Source organism: Mastigoproctus giganteus, chromosome 8 (assembly GCF_048544385.1).
Source record: "Mastigoproctus giganteus isolate SK-2022 chromosome 8, ASM4854438v1, whole genome shotgun sequence".
Classification (NCBI taxonomy): Eukaryota; Metazoa; Arthropoda; class Arachnida; order Uropygi; family Thelyphonidae; genus Mastigoproctus; species Mastigoproctus giganteus.
The window spans coordinates 54233125-54249727 of record NC_143582.1 but is presented as its reverse complement, the minus strand read 5'-3'; the positions used below and the strand labels follow the sequence as shown (position 1 = coordinate 54249727).

At 38.4% G+C, this 16603-nt stretch overlaps 1 protein-coding gene across 1 annotated transcript in view; it reads left to right on the top strand.

Moving 5' to 3' along the window:
• Positions 1-16603, top strand: part of LOC150081534 (tubby-related protein 4-like) — a 223528-nt gene that overhangs the window by 101910 nt on the left and 105015 nt on the right. The window contains exon 7 of the mRNA XM_090380059.1: positions 11824-12045. Coding sequence (XP_090236185.1) covers positions 11824-12045 — 222 coding nt within the window. The remainder of the gene's footprint in view (positions 1-11823; positions 12046-16603) is intronic.

The window sequence follows — 16603 nt, the reverse complement described above, 5'->3', positions numbered from 1 at the left end:
TCACCTGAGAGGGCATAAATTCAAATTGAGCAAGGACGGATGTCGGATAGATGTGCGGAAATTTGCCTTTAGCCAGCGGGCAGTTGGTTTGTGGAATAGACTTCCATCGCTTGTTGTTGAAGTTGATAGCCTAAACAAATTTAAGGCTCAGCTGGACAGGTATTTCGAACGAGCGGAGGGGTGAAATGGGAGTAGTGTTTTTTTTTTTTTTTTTGGCTGATGCTGAATAAGCTTGCTTTCTTGCATCATATGCCTCTACTAATGCTAATGTTGCAGCTTCCTCTAATTATGTTTGGTTTTTTTTTTTTTTTTTTTAGGAGCATTAGCAACTAAGGCCACATTGCTCCGGGATATGTGGTGGTCATTCCCTGACCTTTCCGCATCCTCTGTATTTGGTGCTGACGGGCTCGAACCTTGGTCTAATCAAGAAGCGTGTGCTACGCACTGCTGCTCCTTCCCACCTGGCTACGGAGGCGCCTCCTCTAATTATATTTGTGTTTAGGTTAGTATTATGTGATATAAAGGTTAATATGAAAGTAAAAATAAAATGAAATAAAAACAAAAAAAAAAAAAAATAATAAATAAATAATAAAAATAAAGTCTGAGTCAAACACTTGCTAGTATAGTAGATATCACTAAAAATGATTCGTTATACCAGGCATGCAAATAAGGACCATAACTATATGGTATGGTATGGTATACCATACCATAACTATGTGTACAATGGTTCCAGCACTGTAAGACATAGAGAATGCAAATGGTGTATCTGATGTAGAACTGGTTCACGAAATATATGATTTAGCAATCACTGAGCTTTTTGAATACCTTATTAGCATTAATTGAGGCATATGATGCAAGAAAACAAGCATAGCATCAGCCAAAAAAAAAAAAAAAAAAAACCTTCCCATTTCACCCATCTGGTCACTGCAAATGTTTGTCTAGTTCAGCCTTAAGTTTATTTAAGCTATCAACTTCCACAACAACAGATAGAAGTCTGTTCCCGTAATCAACTACCTGCTGCCTAAAGGCAAACTTCCTCACATCTATTTTACAGCTGTCTTTCTTCAATTTAAATCTATGCCACCTCAGTTCTTACTCAGAGCAAGTGGAAGTATCCCATCAGCATTTAGCTTGCTCAAACCATTCAACGACTTATACACCTCAATCAGATCACCTCGCAGGTGCATAGTCTCCAGATGCTGAACTTGCAGAATTTAAGCCTCTCTTGGTAAGAGCACCCCTTTGTTCCTCTCATCAATCTTTGTTACCCTTCTCTGTACTCATTCCAGCAACTCGACATCCTTTTTAAAATGAGGCCTTCAGACCTGTATGCAGTACTCAAGGTGTGGCCTGAGCATTGCCTTATACGAAGGGATAATCACCTCGTTGTCTCTGCTAGTAAAATTCCTATATATCATTGACAAGACTCCATGACCTGTTCTGACAGACTGTAAGCTCATAGAACTTCATATCTGACTGCACAAGTACCCCACAGGTCTTTTTCGTTCTCCACTTTCCTGAGTGTAGTACCACACAGTTGGTACATTTCTCTGGGGTTACTTCTACCCATATGCAGTACTTTGCATTTGTCAATGTTAAATTTCAGTTCCCACTTCTCAGCTCATTTTCCTAACTTTTCTAGATCCTGTTGCAGTAGCATACTGTCCTTACTGTCATTAACAACCATGCCCACTTTTGTATCATCTGCAAACTTGGAGGACATTAAGCCTGATATACCTTCATTGGATATCATTGATAAATACACAAAACAACAATGGGCCCATCACCAAAGCCTGGGGAACTTCACTATTAACATTATTCCACATAGAACAGTGTCCATTTATTACTAATCTCAGCCATCCCTTTATCCACTGTAGCAACTTGCCTTTAATGCCATACCTCTCCAATTTGTACAGCAGTCTTCCATGTGCAACAGTATCAAAAGCTTTCCTGAAATCTAAATATATGATATCAAAATTATTTTTTGCATTCAGTTTCTTTGTGACCACATCGTAGTATCTAACGAATAAATTTAAATTTCGTGTTTATACTCCGGCACGACAACCAAGTCAGTAGAGTTTACAGTAAATCGTCAATACGTTTATTGATGATTTAGTAGTTTATTGTAATATAGTAATTTATTAAATACAATATAGTAATTTATTGTATTTAGTAGTCACTGGTTTGAACCCCGGTCCACTCAAGGAACACGTGCTATGCACTCACGCTCCTGACCACTTGCCTACGTCAGGCCTAACAAGACCCTCCCCTTAACAAACCCATGCTGTGTCTGAACTATTGCTGCAATCTTGTCTAGGTGATCCTGCAACACTTCTTTAACCAGTGACTCCATTACTTTCCTCAGAACAGAAGTTAAACGAATGGTTCTATAATTGTTTGTGTCATCCCCTTTATGAATTGGGATGCATTTGCACACCTCCAGTTCATGGGGACCTCCCCTGAATCTAAAGATGCTCTCATAATGCATACTTCCCTTTCTGCCTCCTTCAATATAACTGGATAAATTCCATCCACCCCAGGTGCCTTTTTTATGTTTAACTTCAACAATTTCTCCTCCATTTTGCTCTCCATTATTACAAAATCATTTAGCTCCCTGTTAGAGTTAAGTAAACTTTTGTTCTCCCCTTCCTTACAAAATTCATGTGTGAGTGTAGATGAAAAATACGCATTCAGTTTGTCAACTATCTGAAGGGAATCAGAAACAGTCGCACCACCAATATCAAGTGGACCAATCCGATTCATCCCCTTCCTTCTAGAGTTTACATAAGCAAAGAAGTCTTTGTTATTTTTCCTTGCATCCTTTGCCAAGGATTTCTTGTAGTCAGCCTTTGCTTGCCTAACCACCTTTGTGACTTTATTACAAACTAGCTTATATCTGCCATAGGCTTCCGTGTCACCTGATAATTTATATGCATCCCATGCATTTTTTTTCTCTGCCACAAGCCTCATTAGTTCATCTTACATCCGATTATGTCTTGAACATTATTTCTTAGTTGGTATGAAAAGCCTAGTAGCTTCCAAGATTATTTCCTCGAAGGCTTCCTATTTAGAATTTGCTGTTTTTAACATCATCAGTTTATCCCACCATATAGAATATAAAACTGTCTGAGACCACCATAGTCACCTTTATAAAAGCAAAAGCCCTTCCCTTTACCCTTAATGGTAGTTACATCTTTAAGTAAATCCCAACTCAGTACACTGTGATCACTGTCACTTAGTGGTTCCTTTATCTACAAATTCTTACTGCATGAATAGTCACTGTAAGGCAATAGTGTTGCTGCCCATATATCAACAAAACACGAGAAGGCAGAAAAATCTTCTGGCTATCTGCATATATGTAGTTTAGTGTAGTGTTATAGTATGGTGCATTATCTTGTTGGAAGAATCCATTTGGAAATACAGTAAACCCTTTAAAATCTGGCATCCTCGGGAATTGAGAGGTGCTGGATTTTCAGATTTTAGAGAGGTATACCTAGTGGTTGAGCAGTTTTAGAGGAGCACATCTCAATTAATGTTAAGCACACACAGTTGAACCCATTTGCAGCTGTAAACATTTACAATGATTATCTTTGCCTTTCATGTACTATTACACTACTTTCAGCAGATAGTTTTAACTATATTACAACAATGAAAACTTATTTTTATATACTGCGTGACAGTTCACATTGAACAACTTCTCATGTCAGATAACTGTTTTGTCTGAGTGTTTTGTTACTAGAGACCCACCATGCTCTCTAATGAAAGAATGGTTAGTCCTGAAACAGACTATCATAAGCAGCCTTATCTTTTTAACCAATGGCCAGAAATCTTTTAGAGAGGTCATTCATTTGAAAGTAGGTGTAATGCCAAGACAACCTGTTTTGCCTTTATTTTGCAGTGTAATATACAAAGGGTACTAGGAAAGTTTTGCAATATGACGCAACAATGAATCACAGGAAGCTGCATGTTGAGACATGTTCATACGTGCATAGTAGCCGCCGCGCCAAGGCGATGGGCTCAGTTATTCATTAGTAGTGAGAGTGTAAAGTGCTTGCGATGGCATCGTGGTCACAAAATGAGATAAGGACAGTTTTGCGGTATAATTTCGTGCGTGGTTTAACCATAGACCAGTGCTTAGAAGAAATGACTCTTGCACTAGATGATGATTGTCCACATCGTACAACAACATTCAGGTGGTATAGAGAATTCCAAAGGGGAAATTTCACTCTGGAGGATTCTGAGAGGCCGGGAAGGCCACGAACGTCAGTTACGGAGGAAAACGTTACTGCTGTGAGGAAAATGCTTGATGAAAACAGGCGAGTGACCTACCGACAGATAGAGGATACGTTGGGCCTAAATGCACCAGTAATTCGTTCGATTCTGCAAGATAATTTGCACGTGAAGAAACTTTGTTCTCTCTGGGTGCCGCATCAACTGACTGAAGAGCAGATGACACGACGTGTGACTTGGTGCCGGGAGATGTTAAAAAAGTTTGATAAGGGACAATCTCGGTATGTGAACAACATCGTGACAGGTGACGAGACTTGGCTGTACTATTACGATCTGCCGACAAAGGCTCAAAACAAAGTTTGGGGTCTTTGATGATGACGACACACCCGTAATTGTCAGAAAATCCCGATCTGTAAAGAAGAAAATGATAGCTGTATTTTTCAAATCGAGTGAAATTGTGGAACGTGTCGTTTTGGACACGCAGAAGACAGTCACAGCTAAGTGGTATACTGAACAATGCCTGCCTAAAGTCATTGGATCTATGAAGAACCTGCGGCCAAAGTCAAGAATGAACACCTGGTACCTCCATCACGATAATGCTGCAGCTCACCGCGCCAAAGCCTGCACCGAATATTTGACCACGACAGGACTGAAACTTCTCGAGCACCCTCCCTACAGTCCAGACCTTGCTCCCTGCGACTTTGCACTGTTCCCGCATGTGAAAATGAAGCTAAAAGGGAGGCGGTTTTCCAGTGATGAGGACCTTCTACGGGCTTGGGACAACGAGTGTGCTTTACTCCCTAGTGAAACTTGGCAGAACTGGTTTAAAGATTGGTTTCGGAGGATGGAGAGGTGTATTGAAGGTAGAGGAAATTACTTTGAAAAAATTAAATAAACAAAGCTGTATTGCAAAACTTTCCTAGTACCCTTTGTAATACCTGCAAAACAAAGGTAAGTTTGTTTTGCAGTAAGAATTAAGGCCATTGCATTATCAATGCATTTTAAATCTTGCTGGTTGCAAGAACAGATTAAAGGACATAATAGTCCTTCAAGAATCATATAAAGAAAGAAATATAGCACACGCTTCTTGATTAGACCAGGGTTCGAGCCCGTGACCACCAAATACGGAGGATGCAGAAAGGTCAGGGAATGACTACCGCATATCCCTGGAGCAATATGGCCTTAGTTGCTAATGCTCCTAAAGACCAAACAACAACCCTGTTGCCTGTCAATCAGCACCTGATTATGGTGATTTATTCCTCTTTCACCAAGGCATCTTTCAATAAGGATCCGGAAAAGTGGTCCCTCGCATTTTGCCTCCCACATTTTGCCCCCGACACATTTCGCCTCCTGTAGATATTGAGTAGGCTACAGAAATGTAAATGATACACCTAATTTTTAATAATTCTAATTTATTTTGTTTTAATAGAATAAATGCACATTATTATTGTTTAAAACTTGAAGTTGTATGCAATGCCTCTAAGGTAATCAATCACATTATGATTTTGAAAATCTTGGACTATTATTTTGATTCTAGCAGAAATTGCAGCATACTTCTTGTTTCTTTGATTGCCTGAATTACCTGCAATTAGTTGTGTAATTTTGAAATTGTGTAGACCTTGTTGTTTCTTTAATGAATCGATAAATATTTGGGAATAAAGTAGCACAAGTTTCCTGAAATCCCCTGTGCCACCCCTCCATGCCGTTGTTGGTACGTTGCTGATCATTCAGTGTTCGTGTGTAAACATTCCACAATTCGATGGAAAAAATGGGTAATTTCCGGTCTCTCCGCTGTCTTCTTCCAATATATGTATCTTCAAAGTAGTTTGCAATCACCGTAGCTTCAATGGGGAAGTCATCAGCTTCAACTAAATTTTCAAATGCTTAAATAACGTTAGCAGGAGGAATAAATGCCAATGCCAGAATCATTCGGATCCAACGAGCAAATTCATGGTCTTGTTCGTATCAGGCTTTTAAACCTTCATTCTGTACCTTTCACCAAACACTTTGGGAAAGATGAAAAGAAACAACCGGTATTTACAATACCAGGAAATTCTTGTTGGAAGGCTTGCATGGCACTTTGTTCGAAATCTGTAATAAGTCGCTGGGGTTGGAGACCCGGTTGTAGATTTTTAACTTCTTGAAGCAACTTGACGTATGTGGCATGAGTTTTGTTTGGCAGAAGCGTGTAGACCACTGGAATAACTGCATTGAATTGAACCACATGAATTGTATAAAGCTGCTGGAAATGCACGGGTACTGTGCAAAAAGTTTCATATGAAAACCACTCCTGGCTACGCGCCAATAACTAAAGATTGTTACTAGTGGAAAAAATAAGCATACCACCCGAGAGAATTTCTTCCTGAGAATCAACATCAAAAACCGTTGTACATTGCCATCAATGATAATTTCTTGATAATTTTGTGGTATGACTAGGTCCTGGAGATTGCTCGGTAAAGCAGGAGTACCATTGTTGCATCGAACATGACGAATGGTTCATTTATGTGAATCCGTTTTAGGAAGTAATGCCGTGACATTGGCATGAGCCTCTGCAATTACTGATGCAACAATTTGCTGTGGCCGTTCGTTCGTGGTTGTTGCCTGTTGCTGTATTTGACCAATCAATTGCAATGCTCCCGACCTTGAAGCTTGAGCTGCATGGTTATGTTTAGTTACGATTTTCACAACTGGGCCTTCAGAACCCTCTGTCCAAACACGCCCTTTGCAGGTGGAACTTTTTTCACAAACCCAGATTCCATGTTTTTCATCTAGAGTTCTCTTTGAAAACACGTAAATGTGGTTGTCATCATCTACCAATTTTCTTTTGCCTCTTATTGACGAAACACTTTTTGCCACACACAGGATTAATCAATTTGTACACACAGGCTTAATCAATCAAGATGCAAAAATAATATGCAGATATTTCACTGCCTGCGACACTCAGCTTGTCCACGTGATGCACTGCCGATAATGAGGCAGCGAAAACATCAAACGCATGCACTGTCCACTGCGCAAGGAAATGTGAGGAGAGCCAGATGCAGGAACTTTTATTGTTTGAATTTAGACAAATCAGAACAAGATTCACTTGTTACTGAAAGGACTCCTATAAGATTAGTCACTGTTCCCTCCCCCATGTCCGTCACTAACCACGACTATTGCCCTCGTGGTTGAGTATGTATTCTTTCCATTGTGAAAGGATTAACAGTTCCAGTTAATCCTTTCACAATGGAAAGAGAACCCTAAAGACATACAAAAGGGGAGAAATTAGTTTAAAGGCTACCTGACAATTTGTACACGAATGTAATTTTGAAAATTTGTTTGGAAAAGTTAGAGTTATTGGAAGTTCAGTTCTAGTAATCGAGAGAGTTTAACATTGAATCTCCACTAAAGGGACTGGGACTTCAATAAAAATTCGAGTTATCAAGAATTGACTGTATTTACATTTTTGTAACCTACTGCTTATTTACTGGGGGTGAGATGTGGGGGGGGTAAATGCAAGGGGCCACTTTTCCGTAAAGCGACCACCAAATATGGAGGATGCGGAAAGGTCAGGGAATGACCACCGCATATCCCCAGAGCAAAATATCCTTAGTTGCTAATGCTCCTAAAAACCAAATAATAACAATAGCCACGTGGAGGTGGCCAGGATCTACTATCACCTGCTGGACTAACCCAGGGAAAAAGACCTGAGAGTGCCCAAATTAGGACGAAATAAAAAAGCTATAGAAGGAGAAGTTTGGGAGCTGGAGAGGTAGGAAAGAGTAGAAGAGAGGAGGGTCAAACAGAGGAACCCTCCAGTAGTTAGAAGGTTGAAGAAATAAAGCAAGACTAAAGGAAATAGAGGTGGAGAAGTGGACAGACTTCTCATGCTATGGGAAATAATCCCATGGAAGATCCCATCCTAGAAGCTAGGATCAGCAAGATTTCTTGAGATGTAATTATGTCTAATCTCTTGTAGACGTTGCTCCAGGCACTTACTTGGAGAAACAATTTTTTTTTTATTTATTTATTTATTTTTATTATTTTTTTTAAATCCAATTACGCTATAAACAGGGAACACATTCAATGTCCAGCAGGGTATATTTGGTTACAATAAGTATCCGATCATCATCAACTCCTGATAAAATTATCCCAAATTAGCAAGTCTAAGCTCCTTCCTCTCTTCTTTTAAAAGCACATGAGGCAAAGGTGCTCAGTGCTATTAATGCTGCTTGAGATCAAATAAGCGCAGATTTGTTTCCCATTGTGAAGGTATCTGAAACAAGATGCAGTTCACATCTGTAGTCTTGATAATATTGACAATCTAAATTAATGTGGTCAATACTCTCTTCCTGCCCACAGAGCAAAGCGGGGAAGGAGACAATCCTAATTTGAATAATTTTCTGTTAATACTCCCGTGGCCAGTGAGTAAAAATGTACCATGCCAGCCAGGTGCAAACCACAAAGATTCTCTCTTCCTGAACTCCTTCTCTGGTCACGGTGCCAAGTTCCGAAGCTGACCAGTCTCTTAGCCATTTATCTACATAAATGGAACGAAGCCTTCTTTTCTCAGATGTTAAATAAGCATCTAGGTCAAGTTGCACATCATCCAAATTAACAGGTGTTGATTTCTTCAGGTGATACATCATATATCTGTATTGTATTTCATAGTGTAGAGGTAATTTTCCCAATAACACCTGCAAAGCCATAGTAGGAGTGGTTCTACATGCCCATGACATCATCAGGAGGGCAGCACGCTGGGCCTACAGAAGCTGTTTCATAATTGCAGACGTTGTCCCTATGTCCCCATGCTCAAGCTGTATAAGTAATGATAGGTAAAAAAAAACACAATTACAGTATAACCTGAGTGAATGACCTCTCAGACCCCGTTCCTGCTTGGTTACCTGTCTCAATCTGGATAAGAAAGACTTACATTTCTCTTTCACATACCTTGCATGTGGCAGAAAACTTAAGGCATCATCAAGTTGAATACCTAAATATTTTGTTATGGCAATATATTTAATTGTCTATCCTCTATACTATACAATTGGCGGACATTCTCTATCTAATTTTTCTTTTAAAAGCATCTGCAATGTTTTAGGTGTTGCAACTTGTAGTTTGTGAATTGCGGACCAAGTTGAAAGTTCTTGTAAGATGCAGTTAGCTGTGTCTTCCAGATTTTTCCTTGAATTTCTGTGGACAAGGATGGTAAGATTGTCTGCCTAGGCTTTGTTCCTTCAAATTTCTTGGTGAGCCATGAATCAAACACAGCATTCCAGCACAGGGGACCAAGAATTGATCCTTAAGGGCAACCTTTTGTGACATGTCTAGAAACCTGTTTAGTACCACTCTTAATTATGATAGAACACTGGTAAAAATAGCTTGTAAGTAATTTGAAGATTGGTCTAGAAACCTCTGCCTCCCGGAACCTCTCCAGAGCACTCTGCCACCAAAAGATGTCAAAGGCCCCTTTGAAATCCACAAAGAGGCCAAGTAGGTATTTTGTATCAGTTCCCTTTTGCAAAGTAAGGAGTCTGGCAATTGCATCCTCAGTCCCCTTACCACAAGTAAAACCAAATTGATCCGGAGGTCAATGCTTTATTGGTGTGAAAAAATAATAACTGATTAGCGATCATGTGATTTTTAAATTTTTAGCTCCATTAGCGATGGAAATGTGGGGGGGGTACGAAAATCACTCACAGTTTTGTCTGGCGCCACTATTTTTAATTTTTAAAATATTTTAAAATTATATTTTAAACCTACTCATTGAGCTCTTTCCAATGCTGTATAATAAGCTATAGGTTGTCGACAACATTTTTGTTCCCCCCCCTACATTTCTCAGACAAATTTGTCAACAACTATCAGTATGGCGTTATGTTGACCCACATGATGTATAGACCTGTGCAAAATTTCAAGTCAATAGGTTGAGTGGTTCCAGAGATACAATGCTGTGACTGACTGACATACAGACAGACAGATAGACAACTGAGTGACATCATAAGGGTCCTTTGTTAGACTATGGACCCCAAAAAGTCTAAGGCAATGTAGGCAAATATAGGTGTTTCATTTTTCAAAATAAACAAATTGAAAATATGTTTCCAACATAAAAAAAAATGGATTTTTTACAGTTCATAAAAGATTGAAAATAGAGGTGGCATCAAAGAAGTGAATAATTTTGAATTATTTCTTGCTAAATTTTAAGATTATAAATGGGGTAACATTTTATTCCATTAAGTGACTGCATGTGTAAGGAAGAGAAAATCTGTGGTGTACCTGATTGTAAGTTAAATGACCAGCTAACAGTTAAAAATAACAGGATTAGTATGCATACAGACCAAAATACAATAGATAAACATATAACTATAAATATCAGTATTTGAGGCTTACTCTCTTTACTCTATAGCACAGATGAAAAGAATTTAGCTTCTACAAGTTTATAAACATAGAATCCCACATTCATCTAGCTAAAGCTATTGTTTTATAAAAAATGTTATATTTTCTACAAGTTGACCAAAGTCAAAGACTGTTATGCGTGTAACTTTAAATCATCTATGCTTCTTCCTTTAATAATTTATAGAATAATTTTTATTTCATTTTAATTCCAATCTAGATATAAATGAATGCTCCAAATGATCTTGAAGAAATGTGTGTATTGTGTAACCTGTAAATTATTTAATGTGACGTACCATGCATCTTTTTTTTTTTTTAGCAAATTAAGCATATTTTCTTCTCCATATAGTTTATAAATTATTTTAAATACACTTCAGAAATTTTGTACACAGATTAAAAATATTCACCAAAATATTTATCATTACTTAATAAAATAGCATAAAACCAATCTAAACTTAAACTTCACAAATAGTATGTTTTTAACCTAACTGCTTATTTTCTTCCTATAATGACTTTCAGCTTTTTTATAACATTCACAATTGTTTTCAATAACATAGCTGGTTCTCTTATTTCTTTCAAAAATTTGGTACATGCAGTGTACCCTATTTCTGCTGACATAAGAGCTCGGTTTAATTCAAAGTATTTTAGATCACCATTATATAAGAAGATGGAGTTGAATAAACGTCTGAAATTTTCATGTGTAAAAAAAAGGATAAATAATTTTCTTTACTAACAAGTACAGACTGCCTATATTATATTTAGATGCTAACAAAGATTTTTATTGTAGAATTGCATAATAATTTCAACAAATGGTTATCGTAACTGATCGTAACGTGTTATCACACAACTTATAGATATGCAATAAGAACATGGCTGTCAAACCAACTATTAGAGAATTTGACAAAGTAATTTCTACAACTTTTCAATTTATAATTAGCAAACAAATAAAATTCTCTGCATTACTGACATTCTGTTTATTTCTATTATATTTCTGTTTTCAGATAACATCCATTGGTGACTGTGCAAAAATGATGTTCATAATATAAGTATTTCATGTAATGCCATGGCAACAAATATATCTTTCTCTTCTTAGTGATAGTTGTTACTTTCTTATAGAAATGTCCCCATAACATCAAAGAATTCATAAATTTTATTCTCCATAATCCCTCTTTCTTTGCTGCTTAATGTTGGATTACAATTCATGTCATGTAAATTACTTTACAGAGTCCAGTAACAGCTTTGACGTGGGGCCATAATGACAAGAGGTTATTTATAGCAACAGGCTGTGTTATACATGTAGGTTGGGTTACTCGCAGGATTGCATCCCTTCAGCTTCTCTCACGTCTTGCCATATACCAATGTATGGAAGAAAACAGTGTACAAAAACTACCTTTACCTCATCGCCTGAAAATTCTCATTTCAAATCTGTCCGGACAAACAATCAAGGTATTTATGTAGAAGATGGTATTAGATAGCAAAAATCAGAAAGAGAAGTATATTTAGGAGGGAATTCGATGTTGTTTAAAGTTATATACTTATCAGAAGTGGTTGTTTTTGCTTTTATTGTTAGCTGGTATAAACATTTTACCTTATGTCTCTGAAATACAGGGTTTCCACAAATGAATGGTGGGGCTTTGTAAGTTCCTACAGTGCATTATATAGTTGTTTACTTTATTCATTTCAAACTTTTTTTTTTTTTTAATGGTATTGCATAATTTCAACATGTGCATGGAATTACGCTGTATTGGTATTGAATGTCTGACCATATTTGGTTGAGACACTTAGGCATAACACTTTTAGTTGCTATTGATGATTTCTTTTAAGAAAGTAATACTAATGGAGGATGTGATACAAGAAAGCAAGCGTATGAGCTTATGTAGCATCAGCCAAAAAAAAACAAACAAACAAATTTCGCACATTCATTATATTAATTCCCTCTAAAAGTTTGTCCAGTTCCTCCTTGAATATATTTTAACTATCAACTTCCACAACTACAGATGGAAGCTTGTTCTAGCAATTAACCACCTGCAGGCTAAAGGCCTGCAGGTGCAATTCTACAATTGTCTTTCCTCGGTTTGAATTTATACCCCACAAATTTTTGTAATCTGAGCAAGCAGAAGAATACCATCAGAATTCAGCTCAAACCATTCAAGGCCTTATACACCTCAATCAGATCACCTCACAGGTGCCTAGTCTCCAGCTGCTGCAATTTGCAGAACTTAAGCCTTTCCTGGTAAGAGGACCCTTCATTCCCCTCACCAATCATGTTGCCCTTCTCTATACATGCTCAGGCAACTCTACGTCTTTCCTAAAATGAGACCTCCAAACCTGTACGCAGAACTCATCGTGTGGCCTGACCATTGCCTTATACAAAAGGATAAACACCTCCTTTTCCCTGCTAGCAAAATTCCTGACATTAACATTACTCCATGATCTGTTCTGGCAGCCTGTCTGCATTGCTCAGAAAACTTAATATCTGACTGCACAATTACTCCCAGGTCTTTTTCATTTTTTAACACCCTCAGTGTAGTACTACACAGTTGATACGTTACTCTGGAGTTACTTCTACCCATATGCATTACTTTGCATTTCTCAATGTTAAACTTCAGTTGCCACTTCTCAGCCCATCTGCCCAAATTTTTTAGACCCTGTTGCAGTAGCACACTGCCATTACTGTCATTAACAACCCTGCCAACCTTTGTATCATCTACAAACTTCGGCATTAAGTCTGATATACCTTCATCAGTATCATTAATAAATATACAAAACAATAGTGGACCAAATGCCGAACCCTGGGGGACTCCACTAATAACATTAGTCCACGAAGAGCAGTATCCATTTATTACCACTTTGTCTTCTCCCCCTCACCACCCTTTTATCCACAGCAGCAATTTGCCTCCAATGTCACACTGCTCCAATTTGGGCAGCAGTCTTCTGTGTGCAACAGTATCAAAAGCCTTTCTAAGATCCAAGTATATAATATCAAAGTTATTCCCTGCATCCAGTTCCTTTGTGACTGCATCATAGTATCCAATCAAATTGGTCAGGCAAGACTTCCCCTTAACAAAACCATGCTGTGTCCGAGCTATAACTGAAGTCTTGTCTAAATGATCCTGCAGTGCTTCTTTAACCAGTGCCTCCATTAATTTTCTGGGAACAGAAGTTAAACTCACAGGTCTATAATTACTTTTGTCACCCTTTGATCCTCCTTTGTGAATTGGGGTCACATTTGCACATCTCCAGTCCATGGGTACTTCCCCTGAGTCCAAGGAAGCTCTCATAATTATGGCTAAGGGTTTGCTTACTTCCTTTGCTGCCTCCTTTAATATAATTGGATAGATCCCATCCACCCCTGGTGCCTTTCTAATGTTTAACCTCAACAATTTCTCCTCCACTTTGCTCTCAGTTATTACAAAATCATTAAGCACCCTGTTACTATTGCTTCTATTGGAATGAGCAGCAGCCTGGGAAACAAGAAGCAGGGTATTTCAGAGACTCCTGGGAGTCATTGCAGTACAAGTAAACACATGGGTTGTGTTAGGGTAGCTAAGAATAGGAACAGGTGCATGTATACTTGCGTGTACACCAATGCTAGGAGTTTGGTAAATAAATTTGATGAATTTGAGGTATTGCTCAAAACATCAAAGGCAGATATTGTTGGAATATCAGAGACGTGGTGTCACACAGATATAAGGAATGCAGAACTGGAATTTGTGGAGTACAATGTGTACAGAAAGGATAGACAGGATAGAAAGGGAGGAGGAGTTATGCTATTAGTTAAGAAACATATAAAATCCAAGGAAGTGAAGACAGTCGACATTCCTGGACAGTGCAGTGTCGAGTCAGTTTGTGGTGACATAAGCATTGGGAAATCAAAATTGAGAGTAGGAGTGTGCTATAGGCCTAATGACTCTGATGAGTATAATAAGAAACTGTGCAGGGAAATAGAGTGGGCCAGTAAATCAGAGAGTCTTATAATGGGGGATTTTAATTTCCCAGTTATTGACTGGAAATTGTGGGTTGGTCACTCACACACTAGCAATGCTTTTGTGGATTTATTGGGTGATTGTTTTCTACATCAGCATGTTCGGGAGGCAACTAGAGGGAGTAATACTCTTGATCTAATTATCAGTAGTGATTCTTCATGCATTAAGAATCTGCAGATAAAGGAACCACTAGGTGGCAGTTATCAGTGTGCTGAAATGGGATTTACTCAAAGAGATAACTACCATCAGTGGTAAAGGGAAGGGTTTTGCTTTTGTAAAGGTGACTATGATGGTCTGAGACAGTATTTAAATTCTATACAGTGGGAACAACTGATGATATTACCAACAGCAAATTCAAAATGGGAAGCATTCAAAGAATTTATCTTGGTAGCTACTAGGCTTTACATACCAACTAAGAAATATTGTTCAAGGTTTAGGCCTAAATGGATGTCAGATGAACTAATGAGACATATCGCAGAGATGAAAAATGCATGGGATACATATAAATTAATGGGTGATATGGAAGCCTATGATAGATATAAGCTGGTCTGTAACCAAGTCACAAAGGAGATTAGGCAGGCAAAGGCAGATTATTAGAAATCCTTGGGAAAGGATGCAAAGAAAAACAGAAAAGAGTTCTTTACCTATGTAAACTCTAGATGGAAACGGATGGATATTGATGGTTCAACTGTTGATGATCCTGCTCAGGTGGCTAACAAACTAAACGGGTATTTTGCATCTACATTCACGCATGAGGAGTTATTCAGGAAGGGGAATGCCAGAGGTGAAGTAAACTCTGGCAGTGAGCTAGATGATTTTGTAAAAACTGAGAGGAAAGTGGAGGAGAAATTGTTGAGAATAAACAAAAAAAGGCACCCAGGTGGATGTGATCTATCCAGTTATATTAAAGGAGGTGGCAAAGGAAGTAAGCAAACCCTTAGCCATAATTATGAGAGCATAATTACTTTGGCTTCTTTGGGCTCATGGGATGTACCCATAGACTGGAGATGTGCAAATGTGACCCCAATTACACAAAGGAGGATCAAATGCTGACACAAGTATTTATAGACCTGTCAGTTTAACTTCTGTTCCAGGAAAATTAATGGAGGCACTGGTTAAAGAAGCACTGCAAGATCATCTAGACAAAACTTCAGTTATAGCTTGGACACAGTATGGTTTTGTTGAGGGAAAGTCTTGCCTGACCAATTTGATTGGATACTATGATGCAGTCACAAAAGAACTGGATGCAGAAAATAACTTTGATATTATATATTTGGATCTTAGAAAGGCTTTTGATACTGTTGCACATGGAAGACTGCACGAATTGGAGCAGTGTGGCATTGGAGTCAAATTGCCGCTATGGATAAAGGGATGGTTGAGGGGGAGAAGACAGAGTGGTAATCAATGGACACTGCTCATCGTGGACTAATGTTATTAGTGGAGTCCCTCAGAGTTCAGTTTTGGGTCCATTGTTGTTTTCTCTATTAAAAAATGATATTGATGATGGTATATCAAGCTTAATGTCCAAGTTTGCAGATGATACAAAGGTTGGCAGTGTTATTAAGGACACTACTGACAGCATGCTGCTGCAACAGGATGTGGAAAGGTTGAGCAGATGGGCGAGAGGTGGCAAATGAAGTTTAACATTGACAAATGTAAAGTACTACATATGGGAAACAGTAACCCCAGAGTAATGTATGAACTCTGTGGTACTATGCTGTCAGTGGTAGATAATGAAAAGGACCTGGAGGTAATTGTGTAGGCAGATATGGAATTTTCTGTGCTCTGCAGATGGGCTGCAAGAGTAGCTCATGGTGTCTTTTCAATGATACGTAGGAATTTTTCTTGCAGGGATAAGGAGCTGATTATTCCCTTGTATAAGCAATGGTCAGGCCACACCTTGAGTACTGTATACAGGTCTGTAGGCCCCATTTCAAGAAGGATGTAGAGCTGGTGGAACGAGTACAGAGAAGGGCCACAAGATTAGTGAATGGAACAAAGGGTTGCTCTTACGAAGA